This window comes from Eublepharis macularius, chromosome 4 (assembly GCF_028583425.1).
Source record: "Eublepharis macularius isolate TG4126 chromosome 4, MPM_Emac_v1.0, whole genome shotgun sequence".
Classification (NCBI taxonomy): Eukaryota; Metazoa; Chordata; class Lepidosauria; order Squamata; family Eublepharidae; genus Eublepharis; species Eublepharis macularius.
Window position 1 is genome coordinate 163,942,688 of NC_072793.1, and position 14,312 is coordinate 163,956,999.

Sequence of the window (14,312 nt, forward strand, 5' to 3'; positions counted from 1 at the left end):
TTACGTGTAGTAGCGAAGCCCTGTGCACACTGAAATCGACGGAACATTCATTTTTCCCAAGAGGCAGGGAAAGGCCCTTTAGGAACATGGCTTGGGCGATGTTTTTCCTCCCTTTTTTGAATAGCCAGCCCGATGAGGCGTCCAGGAGACTCTGAAAGCGGGGGTTGTATGCGCTTTGGATGTTGGGTTAGTCTTGGCTATAATGGGGTGACGGAACCCAGACATAAATGCCTGTTTCTCTCCACTTGCTCTCAGCTGTTAATCCTAAATTGCAATGTCCAAAAACTTGCTCACGTGGAAAAATGTGTACCTGTCTTCATCGATGGATAACCCCTGACTTCAGTAGAGATAAACTCTGGGAGTACTGCAGTGTGCGTGTTTGTGAATGTGTATGCATGTTGTGTGTGTGTTGATGGAGCTATAAGGAAAATTACAGATATAAGGAGTGCACAATAAGATATAAGGAGGGCACAAAATAAATGTAACATCTTGAAGATGACTTTCTGTGTGTAAGGATATAAGTAGGCATTAATTAAAATGAAGAAATCAAGTTGTAATGTGAAAAAATACTATAATAATATATTGTTACTTAATAATACAAGTAACACAATCTGTAGGAGGTAACTGACATTTTAAGTGGCTGATTCCGTGCAGCAGTTAGTGTTAAACTAGGGTCTGGGAGACCTGGGGAGGCATCAGTCTAAGTAGGTCTACTCAGAAGTAAACACCATTTTATTCAATGGGATTGATTCTCGGGAAAGTGTTTAGATATATATTTAGCCATGGTAATTTTCTTCATTTTCCATTCTTGGTTGGGGTGGTTGGTAGCACAGGTAAATCTGCCAGTGCCCACCCTATTCCTGCTGCCTGCCAGAAGGGAAGAAGCAGCCAGTGGGTCAGGGAGAGGAGGAGGAAGGGACGGAGACAGAGTGTGTGAGTGTGAATGCTCCCTTTCTCTCCTGAGGATTCAGTGACGGACTTGCTGCATGGCTTACTGTCTTGAGCCATCAGCTCTGCACAGGATTTGACCTGATCCTTCTGGGGTCTCAAGGCAAGGTTTTTCACATCCTTTTAACAGGTGCTGCTAGGTCTTGACTCTGGGACTTCCTTCATGCACTGTACAGTCTATATCAATAAGCTATAGCCCCTCCCAAAGGTTTGAGTTCTCTGTTGTGGATTTGCTGAGTATCCTTTAACCACCTTTTCAGTATGGTGACACACTTTTATAAATTTACTTGGCACAGTCACCCATCCAAGGCCAGCCCGAGGTTTTCTGGTGCCCTGAGCCAACTATGCCCTTAGTCAAAAAGAGTCCAGTAGCACCTTTAAGACTAACCAATTTTATTGTAGCATAAGCTTTCGAGAACCACAGTTCTCTTCATCAGATGCATGGAGGGCAGAAAGAAACTGGTCAAATATAGAGGAGGAGAGGAGGGATGTAAACAACTCCTTTGATAAGGAGATGCAAACAGCTCCTTTTGATGTGGGGATCAGTTTGCTTGTGTAAAGGTTCAAAGGAGTTTGCCATGTTAGTCTATACTAGCAAAATCAAAAAGAGTCCAGCAGCACCACCAAGACCATACAATTCCACGGCAGCACAAGCCTTCGATAATCACAGCCCTCCCCGCCAGATGCATCTGGCGGGGAGGGCTGTGGTTATCGAAGGCTTGTGCTGCCGTGGAATTGTATGGTCTTGGTGGTGCTGCTGGACTCTTTTTGATTTTGCTACTACAGACTAACACAGCTAACTCCTCTGGATCTATGCCCTTAGTGCCCTTCTAGTCCAGTATTCCATTTTCTATAGTGATCAACCAGATGTTTTAGAGAAACCAACAAATACCACACACGTGCCTCCACTGTGAACCCCAAACAGGTGGTAACCTGAAGTACATGCAGCCTTTGCATATAAGGGCTACAGTCCAGCTTTTGACCACCCTCTACTTCTCCATTACTCCCTCAAATCAGCTTGTAAAATTCTAAGACGCTCACTCAGGATATACTTTACTAGATTCTCCATCAACATGAATATGCAGTGAAGACAAAATACTATCTAATGTATGACACGGAAGACACAGTTTCCAAGGTCAGATCTCGGTTTCCAGAATACCAGTCAAAGCCTTGCCTCAAATTAAGATTAATCTAAGGCAAGGCTTTGACCTGGTTTTTCTAAGAGCTAAGTAATGATTTTCTTACAGAGACATTATTCTGCATAGGAAAATGTGTGCATCTATCATTTGTACTCAAATATTGTTTTGTTTACTGAAATAGCGCAGTTGGTTGCATTCATTGCACATGACAGCTTATGATTGTTTCTCTATAGAGCAGCAATATCAATGCATGTAAATCACATTAAAATGGTCTAGTTTTCAGCCTCAGTACAGTACAAGGGGCTTAGCGTGGTACAAGCTGTGGAAGCTCCCTTGGTTTCCGTTTAAGCTTAGAAGACAGACATGGTTCTTTAAGAACTACCATGCATGTGAGGGTAAATGCTATTCAACTGCTGTTTGCTCAAAAAATGCTAAGCTTTATACCACCTTTAACCACCTTCAGAGAGGATGAAGTATAGAATTTCATCTGTTCCTGCACTGGGATAACAGGAAAAGTTTAACACACATTGCTAACTGTCTGAGTAGGGAAATTAAGAGGTCTCCCTTACAGCAACCAAGTCCATCAATAATACATGCCATACTTGGAGAGAAGGGAATATATCAGTTTTCTCTTCTTCTGAGGGAAGAGTTCAAAGGCTATCCTAGAGGTCAAGTATCTGAGTTCAGGGGCTTTTCTCTGTTGTCTCCTCTACCTCTCTCCACCAGGCCAGAGCTAGCATTTGATGGAAGTATGCTCATAGGTGCCAGGTTGAGATGTACAAAGATGGCAGAGAAGGGGGTGATAGCGAGAGGCTCAGTGCAGTATATCTCCCACAGCAGGTAGAGAGCCATGAGGTGCAGCAGTGGGCTGGCCGAGAGGTCGGGCTGCTGAAGGAACAGCACCAAGACGGAGCCCCCCCTTTCTTTCTTCCTATTGTGAGCAAAATACGAGCAAGAACACTGCCATATGTCCTGCTGAACAGCTCGCACCCTCTTTCCAGCTTCCCCTGCTCCATTTACTACATTTATATTACTACATGGGGTAGAGAAGGTAGAGAAAGAAGTATTTTTCTCCCTTTCTCACAATACAAGAACTCATGGGTACTCAATGAAATTGCTGAGCAGTCGGGTTAGAACGGATAAAAGGAAGTACTTCTTCACCCAAAGGGTGATTAACACATGGAATTCACTGCCTCAGGAGGTGGTGGCAGCTTCAGGCATAGCTTCGAGAGGGGATTGGATAAACATATGTAGCAGAGGTCCATCAGTGGCTATTAGCCACAAGGTATAGATGGAACTCTGTCTAGGGCAGTGATGCTCTGTATTCTTGGTGTTTGGGGGGGGCAATCAGTGGGAGGGCTTCTAGTGTCCCTTCCCCACTGGCAGACCTCCTGAGGACACCTGGTTTTTGGCCACTGTGTGACACAGAGTGTTGGACTGGAGGGGCCATTGGCCTGATCCAACATGGCTTCTTTTAGGTTCTTATGAACTTACTAGGTGCCAGATGGCTCCCCCCTTATTCTCCCCATTCCTGGGGAGAGCAGGCTATATGTTTAATCAAATCATTTGTCCCAAAGGGTGGGGGAGGTGAGAATGTGAGAAGCTGGCAAAGGAGTAAGAGGAGAAACAGAGATGAATACAAAGGGCTGGGGTGGCAGCACAAGAGGGCTGGCCTGCAACTCGCTTTCAGAGGCTTTGTGACCCACTTCCTGACCACAGGTTGGGAAACACTGCTTTAAACTAGAGATTTGGCCTCAGTGTTTCTCATATGGAAATGAACGGGCGGTTTGCCATGATGAGTTCTAAATGTGAAGTGCTTAATTCCTCAGCAAAATGCAGCAAACCTAAATACATGCATATGCATACATGTACTTCCTCCTGGTGCTAGGCTAATAATATATATGTCATTGTAAATAATTTGTTTAAAAGTAAAGAATGTTGGTAACAATTAATATGCTATAAGGTGTTTAATAATACATTCTTAATCAGTGTAATGTTTTCAATGATATAAAGTTTAGCTTAATATTCAAATAAACTGATAGTCCTGTGACTGTATGGGTGTTTCTATACAAACAAGTACACTTTCTTTATTTACTGCCTTAAAGTTTTATTATTGCCTCCCTCACAGATTTCAAAAATTTAAAGATACATGTGTTAAGCTAGCATAGGCTGCAGAGTTTGTAACTCTTCCCCAAGTATTGGATATGTTTGCAATTTTGCTTATAGAAAATGAGGATGTGTGTACATTTAAATTCCATAATGATGCCAAATAGTAGAATTTTATATGCTAAGTTATAAATGAGGCATTTAATGTTGCTCACTCAGTTAAAGAACTTTGTTTGAGAAGAAAGTATGTATTCAATGAATTTATGTAAGCTAGTGGCCACATCTTGTAGCAATGAGTTTCACAGTTATGTATTATGCAAGTTAGTATTTTTGAAAAACTGTCTTTAATTAAAATAAGTAGTGGAACCAGTATGGTAGGGTTACCATAAAAAGGTAGGTAAAGGTAGTCCCCTGTGCAAGCACCGAGTCATTACTGACCCATGAGGGGATGTTGCATCACAACATTTTCTTGGCAGACTTTTTTATGGGGTGGTTTGCCATTGCCTACCCCAGTCATCTACCCTTTACCCCCAGGAAACTGGGTACTCATTTTACTGACCTTGGAAGGATGAAAGGCTGAGTCAGCTTTGAGCAGGTTACGTGAACCCAGCTTCCGCCAGGATCGAACTCAGGTCGTGAGCAGAGTTTGGGCTGCAGGACTGCTGCTTACCACTCTGCTCCACGGGGCCTAAGGTTATCATACCATAGAATTAAATGAGATGCTTGAAGTGTGGAAATAATTAATATCTCTGCTTGTATTAGAGATGTGAAGGCCAGGGGAGGGGAGTTTTTTCCCGTGAAGATGTTTTTTCAATGGAAAAATTGAGTATCTTGTGAATCTAGACAGATCATGAGAGGGAGGGCAGGAAGAGTTACATCAGTACTTAGTTCTCGTGGCCTCTTCTTACATGCCCAAGGTAAGGCCAATCACAACCTCGGGGTCAGGTATTGAATTGTATTTGCAATTTTTCTTATAGAATATAAAGGCATTTACACTCTTAAATTCCATAAATATGTCTATTAATACCACTTTACTTATTTAGTTATGTATTATGTGTGTTATGTTGCCAAATTTCCCTTGGGAAAGGGGTTGCCCCCATGGCTTCAAAAATTATAGAATTTTTACATCTCTAACTTTTACTGTTTTACTCAGGGCTTTTTTTCTGGGAAAAGAGGTGGTGGAACTCAGTGGGTTGCCCTCGGAGAAAATGGTCACATGGCTGGTGGCCCCGCCCCCTGATCTCCAGACAGAGGGGAGTTTAGATCGCCCTCCTCAGAGGGCAATCTAAACTCCCCTCTGTCTGGAGATCGGGGGCGGGGCCACCAGCCATGTGACCATTTTCAAGAGGTTCCGGAACTCCGTTCCCCCGCGTTCCTGCTGAAAAAAAGCCCTGGTTTTACTTCATTTTAAATAAAAAATCCATTGAAATGCAACAGCTCATCTGCTATTCAAGAGCATGCCATACAGATATCAGTTCTTCCAAACGGCACAAATATCAATCATGATGTTCAAAGGACTGTGTGAATGCCACCTTTCCGTCCTATAAAACATTTTGAAAAAACATCATTATGAGTGTGCCACAGAAATACTATGCCTAGAAAATGATATTGGAATAGTTTTATTATTTATTTATTTATTTATTTATTTATTACATTTCTAGACCGCCCTCCCCATCGGAAGGGCTCAGGGCGGTATAACAACATATAATTTCTCTAGAGCACACCTGTTTCCTGCTCATGGCCTAGAAGTCTAGATAGTTCTACTTACCACATTTTTCCGCTCCAGGAAGCTTACAGGGGCTTATCTGTTTCTCCCCTTCTCTGCTTTATCCTCATAACAACCCTGTGAAGTAGATTATGTGTCAAGTCATACACTGACCCAAAAGTGGTTGTTTAGATTCTTTTCTGCATATGTGCAGTGTCAGCTTTAGCCCTCATGAAAGGTGTTTTGTAATGAGCCTTGGAAAAAACTCTTTCTTCCAAAGGCCGTGGAGATGCAAGGGCTATCAGAGTCAGTGCTGGGTGGTTGGGAAGGCAACTTCGGGCAACCAAGGGTTGATATGACTCAAGCTTGCCTTTCTGCTCAATATGTATATAAAAAAAGCTTAAGCTTCTCTGTCTGTGAATTGGTCTCATAAAATACAAACCTATGAATTCCTTTTGAGCAACCAGGAGGAAAGTTTTTCTAAATGGGATGATAACGGAGCCTTTTTTTTTCCCAGACTGATCCACGTGGCTAAGTTGCAGTAAGACTTTGCAAACTGGTATTTTTTGTAGATATATTTGCAAGGTTGTTGCATAAACATCTTGTTGCTTAGAGAGCAGAAAAGGGAGAAATGAGAAATGTGATGAAGGGGGGAAACCTCCCAACACTTTTGTCTCCCTCACAGCAGAAAGTCCTCTCTAAGGGGATCGAGACCACGACTGTTTTGTGGAGGAGTGGAAATGGCTGCCCTGCATAAGAATCCGGTCCTGGAGATGAGCAAGGAGTGGACTGGGTCCCTCTTTCTTTCTCAAGGAAGCCTTTCAGCTGGAACAAGACCACAAGGCGAGGTAGTATATAATTCTATAGTTCATTTTATTTACGGTCCATGACCAGACTTAAACTTATAAAACTAAACATTTCATTATCAGGTATACGATATACAGGTTAAAAGAATCATCGGTTAAAAAAATACATATATCAAGATGCCTGGTTAAAATTACATCATAGAATTAAAATTGGGTATAAAATATCAAATAGCAACCTAGCTAGCCATTTTAAAATTTGGATCTAGAGACCTAAAAACAACAACATTATAGTAGCCTCCTAATGTGATCTGAATCAAAGCTCAAGTGCCCCAGGCTGAAATCTATTACGCGATGTAATCGCCTGAGCACCGAATTTAGCTGTTATCTTAATAATAGCTGAAATTTCGTGTTAGTAGTTTATCTAGGCATATAATGCCCGTCGCTATAACAGATCTATCCATAAGAGGAAGAATTGTCTTGACTCGAATTTCTTTATAGAGGGGACAGTGTAAAAGAACATGTCCCATAGTTTCCACCTCAGCTAGAGGGCAGGGGCAAATCCTTTCAGAGTATGCAATCTTTTTGTTATCTCCCTTCCAAAATCATTGATGACAGGGCATTGCCTCTGTCCAGTGTGAAAGCCCTTCTGTGAACAGGAAAATCTAAAGTTTCAAGACACTGGGCCATTTTCATACTGAATTTTGTTGCCCCAGGAACCCTGAATACATTAGTTCTTGTTGGCAGGCAAGGTAGTCTGTGATCTCCACTCCCTTTCTGACATGAAGCATTGCAAGAAAATAATAATAAAACCCGCTTGGCCTATCCGTTGTTAGTGAACACTTTCTCTTTCCAGGGCCCTGTGTCCTTTGAGGAGGTGGCCATCTACTTCACAGAGGAAGAGTGGGCTCTGCTGCATTCTGGCCAAAAAGCTCTTTACAGGGAAGTCATGATGGAGAACTACAGGAATCTGGTCTCTCTGGGTAAGCAAGTAGTGGGCTGGTGGGTGGTTGATCCTGGATCATTTTGTGAGTGTCCTCAGAGCTCTTGTTTGTTATCCCTCTCTGTTCCTTATCTCTCTTCCTCCAAAATGCAAGTTTTTGAGTTTCCTAGAGAATGGATGATTGTTCAAGTAGATAGCTTCAAAGATTTATCTAGTCAGTTTGTGTTCCTTATCTTTTCAAAAAGGATCTTGGATCTGCAAACCTGGCCTCATTTCCTGGCTGGAGGAAGTGGATGAAATGTTCATTCAAAACTCTGAGGATGTGAAGAGTGCAACAGGTACTTCCTTAAGCGAATACTCTTCAGATTCTGAGAATTATGGTTCTAAATTCTTTCCCCTAAGAATATATGGATCCATCTTCCTCTGGAGATTCCTGTCAGGTGTCAATGTGGCTTTATCACATCCTCTCATGTCTAGATCTAAAACCTAAAATGGATCCCTGGTCCTTTTGACAATATATGCCATTGTAGACCTTGGGTCAGTCACAGCTCTCTCAGAGCTCTCTCAGCCCCACCCACCTCACAGGGCGATTCTCGTGAGGATAATAACACACTTTGTAAAGCGTTCTGAGTGGGCATTAAGTTGTTCTGAAGGACGGTATATAAATCGAATATTATTATTATTATTAATTTGCATATTTCATATAACATTTAAATGCTAATAGCAATTAACATATATGCTTGGTGTACACGTGGGTTGTTTGGTTTATACATCTATTGGCCCCGTGGGCCTTGTTTTTTGTATTTGTCCAAGCAAGTGCAGCATACACAGACCGGGGGGGGGGCATCCTGCTGGCAGAGAAAGAACAGCTCTGCTGTTGCACCTTCCCCCTCCCTCCCCATAGCCTGAGCTGGAGATGGTGACCGCTGAAGATGCCCTCGGCCCCTCTGGAGGCATGAGCCAGAGTTTGGTGGGGGGTAGTAGGAACTACCTCTCAGAGTCCTGCAAGCTGTGTACCGCCTGCCTTCTGGGCTACTGGGCCAAGAAAGAGGCAGTCGGGCCAGAGCTCTCTCTTGAGTCCTGGAGGCTCCTTCTGTGCCCTCCGACAAGTGTGTCTTCCTCCCATGCAGGCAACACTGTCAGCGTCATTGCGCCTGTCTGTTCCCCTGGAGAGTTGAGCAGTTGACTTTCCTCAAGGTCAGCTCTTCAGTAACCCCACTCTGGACTTTGAGAGTGAATGAAGTGAGCACACGCGCCTCGTGGCCTGTGTCCTCTGCCAGTCCGTGTCAGGGAAGTGGGGAAAGTGCTCTTCCCTAAGTTAAAACCTAATTAGAGAACCAGCAGGACAATTGATCCAGTTGGCAAACACAGCAGTTTGGAATTCCGCCTCCCCCCCCAATGAAAAACCACCAACCCAGCCAGCACGCTCTTGTGCCTGGGTAAAGTTCGGTGTAGAACACTGAGGAAAACAGCACCCCAAATGTTGTTCTTTTGCCACTGGAACAGGAAGGGAGATGTTAGGGAAGTAGAGATTTAACGTCACGTAGGTTCCCATGTTTCAAAACCAGCGGAAGCAAACCCACAGAAGCACCCAAAAAGAAAGTTGCTGAGCATGCGGTTGGGTTGCTGTTGTGTTAACCTTCTTCTTTATGGGGGTGGGGGAAACAGGAGGGCCCGTGCTGGAGGGCAGCTTCTGTAGCTCTGTTCCTGTGTGCTGGTGAGTGACAGGATAGGCTGCAGACTGAAGAGAATGGAGAACTTGGGTTACCCGAAATTACCCCTCCTTCTCGCTTCCAGAGGCTTTCCTTGGGAGAGGGATCTTATACTAAGAGTCAAGCTACAAGTGACGCCTGACACAGGTTGGACACTTGTCAGCTTCCCTCAAGTTTTGATGGGAAATGTAGGCATCCTGGTCTTGCAGCTGTAATGGAGAGCCAAGCTGTAAATGCAGGACACCTACATTTCCCATCAAAACTTGAGGGAAGCTGACAAGTGTCCAACCTGTGTCAGGCGTCACTTGTAGCTTGGCTCCAAGTTACTAGTGTGTGCATATGCGTGAGTGCGCGCGCACTCTTGCCAGTGCTTGTGCCAGCTGGTGGGTTCTGCTGGATATCTTGGCCTTGCAACTGAGTCCTTTGCTTTGTTTGGTTCTGCTGTCATTCTCTGGTTTGACATTTGTTCTATTTTTGGGGGGAGGGGTCAGCTTGCATTGGGACTGGCTTTTGGTCAGATGACGTCCCTGAGTGCTTGATTAAAGTTTCTTTGTTAGAAAGCAATCTTAGAATTTTTTTCTCCTATTGGGAACCATGGAGTGGCTTGAGGGCACCTTGTTCAGGCACCCATAGAATTGAATCCTTTGGGCCAATGTTGAAACTTGGGGTGAGGGGTTGATTGTGGACAAGAAGGACTAGGTTCTCTGCAATTTCAGTGGATTTTGTACAAAAAATGCTCCCTTAGTCCCCCTGGATAGTTTCCCCCAGGGAAAAAAGTGGAGCCAAATGTACTCAGGTTCCCAAATAAATTCTAGATCCAAATACCAGATTGATATTTTTGGACCTGAATATCTTGAATACCAGATACTTATGTTATTCCGGATACACAAATCCAAATAATATGTCTTTAGTGTGATTAGTTTAGTGCAACATCAGATAACAATTGTTCTCACACACTTCATAATGGCAAAAGATACATCATCTCCTTAATAGCAGAGAAGGCCTTCAATTCAATACTGGCTCAAGTCCTAAAGGCTGGCCTATATTATTGTTAAAGTTTTGTTCTTTGGAGAGCTGCCAATTGACCAATGTTTTCTAGAGATGTGGTCTTCGACTTTCTTGGCCTTGGTTCTGCTTTTAACGCCTAGGTACAACACCCACTCAGCTATTGCCGCACACATCCAAAAGGGTTCTTGCAACAGGAGGAACAGCCAGAGTTATATCTTGCTGATGTGGGGTGGGGATGACTGCACTGTGGGTGCTCTGGTGTTTTGGGGGGTGTCTAGTTGCAGGGAAAAGGGAAGGCAAAGAGCCACTTTTGCAGGCAAGAGGTGACGGCGGTTCTGGACCTGCCTGACCTGAAGAGGACATCTTCTTCATTGCTGGGTTACTTCGTTTTACTCTCCTGCTTCTCCTCCCAGCAGAGAGAGACTGGAGGCATGATGTCCCTGCCCTCTAAGCATTCCACATTAGTAGCAGGTCTGTCCAAAACCCAGCAAAAAATGTTGCCTCCGTAGAGGATTGTAACCCAAAGGTTAGATTCCATGACCCCCTTTGATGGTCCTGATCCATGGATCACTGTAATAAGACCAGAAAGATTTCAGCCCATAAGTGTGGCTGGGTTCCCCAGTTCTGCAGTCTGGATCTCTTGATCTTTAGAAATAGGCCACATAGAGCCAAGCTACAAGTGACGCCTGACACAGGTTGGACACTTGTCCGCTTCCCTCAAGTTTTGATGGGAAATGTAGGCATCCTGGTCTTGCAGCTGTAATGGAGAGCCAAGCTGTAAAACCAGGATGCCTACATTTCCCATCAAAACTTGAGGTAAGCTGACAAATGTCCAACCTGTGTAAGGCATCACTTGTAGCTTGGCTCTGAGGCACCTTTCCTCTGCCTTCATCTAATGACAAGGCAGTCTGGCTCTTGGAAGTGTCCAAATGGGGAAAATGGTAGGATTGAGAAGCCACTTGAGTGTGGCTTGAAGGAAGAGAGCAGAGCATGAAATAGAGGTTTGCTAGCTTGGAAGGGGGCCCATCTGCATTGATGCCTTTTTCTGTACAGATCTTTTTTTGTCCAGTAAAAGGCGTGAACCCCAAATGTCGGCAGTCCCTTTTCTCTTTTCTTTTAGTATGTATAGAAATGGAGCACTGTTTAGGCAGCTGGCTGCTTTTCTTCCTCCTCCTAGCTCTGCCCTCCACCCTTTCCCCTTCCAAAATTTTCCTGCAGAGGCATCTCAAGAACTATTGAAGTCAGAATCCAGCAGAAATGACTGTTTCTGCTTTGTGATGGCTGTTCCCCAGGGCTGTTAATTGGGGTTTTCTCTGTATTCCAGCCGGAGATGAAGAAGAATCAGGTGGAGTCTCTGGGGGAGCAAAAGAGGATTCAGAATTGGAAGAAAACATTGGGAATCAAGAAAGACTGAAGAGTTGGCAGAGATGGAAGAGTGAAGGAAACCTGAAGCAGAGGAAGAATTTTTTTTCCTTTCATGACAGGGCTCTGAATCAGTTGCCTCTGAATGAGAAAAGGTCTGGCTGCAGTTCTAGTGCTAAAAGATATGCGAGGATTCACTCAGGGAAGAAGGCGCATACATGCTTGGAGTGTGGAAAAAGTTTCCATCGTGCCAACCTGCTAACTTATCATAAAAGAATTCACACCGGGGAGAAGCCATATAAATGCTTGGAGTGTGGAAATAATTTCAGTAGCAAGAGAAGCCTTATTTATCACTACAAGATTCACACAGTGAAGAAACCATATAAATGTATGGAGTGTGGAAAGAGTTTCCAGAGTACCAACTTACTAACTTATCATAAAAGAATTCACACAGGGGAGAAGCCATATAAATGCTTGGAGTGTGGAAAGAGCTTTAGATACAAAAGAACACTGGATTCTCACGGAACTGTTCATACAGGAGAGAAATTGTATAAATGCGTGGAGTGTGGAAATAGTTTCAATCAGAAGAGAAGCCTTATTTCTCATCACTGGATTCACACAGGGGAGAAGCCATATAAATGCTTAGAGTGTGGAAAGAGCTTCCATCGTGCCAACCTGCTAACTTATCATAAAAGAATTCACACCGGGGAGAAGCCATATAAATGCTTGGAGTGTGGAGATAATTTCAGTAGCAAGAGAAGCCTTATTTATCACTTCAAGATTCACACAGTGAAGAAACCATATAAATGTATGGAGTGCGGAAAGAGTTTCCAGAGTACCAACTTACTAACTTATCATAAAAGAATTCACACAGGGGAGAAACGATATAAATGCTTGGAGTGTGGAAAAAGTTTCCATTGTGCTAGCAAGTTAACTTATCATAAAAGAATTCACACAGGGGAGAAGCCATATAAATGCTTGGAGTGTGGAAAGAGCTTTAGATACAAAAGAACACTGGATTCTCACAGAACTGTTCACACAGGACAGAAATTGTATAAATGCATGGAGTGTGGAAATAGTTTCAATCAGAAGAGAAGCCTGATTTCTCATCACTGGATTCACACAGGGGAGAAGCCATATAAATGCTTGGAGTGTGGAAAGAGCTTCCATCATACCAACCTGCTAACTTATCATAAAAGAATTCACACAGGGGAGAAGCCATATAAATGCTTGGAGTGTGGAAAGAGCTTTAGATACAAAAGAACACTGGATTCTCACAGAACTGTTCACACAGGAGAGAAATTGTATAAATGCATGGAGTGTGGAAATAGTTTCAATCAGAAGAGAAGCCTTATTTCTCATCACTGGATTCACACAGGGGAGAAGCCATATAAATGCTTGGAGTGTGGAAAGAGCTTCCATCATACCAACCTGCTAACTTATCATAAAAGAATTCACACCGGGGAGAAGCCATATAAATGCTTGGAGTGTGGAAAGAGCTTTAGATACAAAATAACACTGGATTCTCACAGAACTATTCACACAGGGGAGAAACCATATAAATGCATGGAGTGTGGAAAGAATTTCAGTAGCAAGAGAAGCCTTATTTATCACTACAAGATTCACACAGGGGAGAAACCGTATAAATGTGTGGAGTGTGGAAAGGGTTTCCAGCGTACCAACTTACTAACTTATCATAAAAGAATTCACACCGGGGAGAAGCCATATAAATGCTTGGAGTGTGGAAAGTGCTTTAGAGGCAAAGGAGCGCTTGATGCTCACCAAACAATTCACACAGGAGAGAAACAGTATAAATGCATGGAGTGCGGAAAGAGCTTTCATTGTACCAGCTTGCTAACTTATCATAAAAGAATTCACACAGGGGAGAGACCACATAAATGCTTGGAGTGTGGAAAGGGCTTTAAAGACAAAAGAGCGCTTGATTCTCACGGAACTGTTCATACAGAAGAGAAACTGTATAAATGCCTGGAGTGTGGAAAGAATTTCAGGTGGAAGAAAAGCCTTACTTATCACCACAGGATTCACACAGGTGAGAAACCATATAAATGTTTGGAGTGTGGAAAGAGTTTCCATCGTAGTAGCATACTAACTTGTCATAAAAGAATTCACACAAGAGAGAATTCACACAGGGGAGAAAGTATATAAATGCTTGGAATGTGGAAATGCTTCACTAATAGAAGAAACTTTTCCTATCACCAAAGGATGAGCACAGGAGAAATTGTATAAATGCTTAGAGTGTGAACAGTGCTTCACTGTTAATCACCAAAGGACACAGACTGGGGAGAAACCATATAAGTGCATGGAGTGTAGAAAGACCTTCAGTGGAACTCAGCACCTAAGTCTTACCAAGGGATTCACCTCAGGGAAACCATGTAAATGAAACTACTGAGCAGTCACAGCGTCTGTCCTTTGACATTCCTACTTCAAAAACTGTATATAAACTGATTATAAAAAAGAGTTGTGTAATGAATTAGGCCTGACTTTGCAGCTGGGAGGCATGTGCCACTTTCATGACCTTGACGAATAGTTCTCCTTTGAAAATATGAACAGGGACATCTTTCTCTT

General features: G+C 43.3%; 1 protein-coding gene across 1 annotated transcript in view; it reads left to right on the forward strand.

Moving 5' to 3' along the window:
- Window positions 1-14,312, forward strand: part of LOC129327749 (zinc finger protein 93-like) — a 32,210-nt gene that overhangs the window by 9,972 nt on the left and 7,926 nt on the right. The window contains exons 6-9 of the mRNA XM_054976508.1: window positions 7,558-7,684; window positions 7,890-7,982; window positions 11,689-12,459; window positions 12,517-13,821. Of these exons, the coding sequence (XP_054832483.1) occupies window positions 7,558-7,684; window positions 7,890-7,982; window positions 11,689-12,459; window positions 12,517-13,821 (2,296 nt within the window). The remainder of the gene's footprint in view (window positions 1-7,557; window positions 7,685-7,889; window positions 7,983-11,688; window positions 12,460-12,516; window positions 13,822-14,312) is intronic.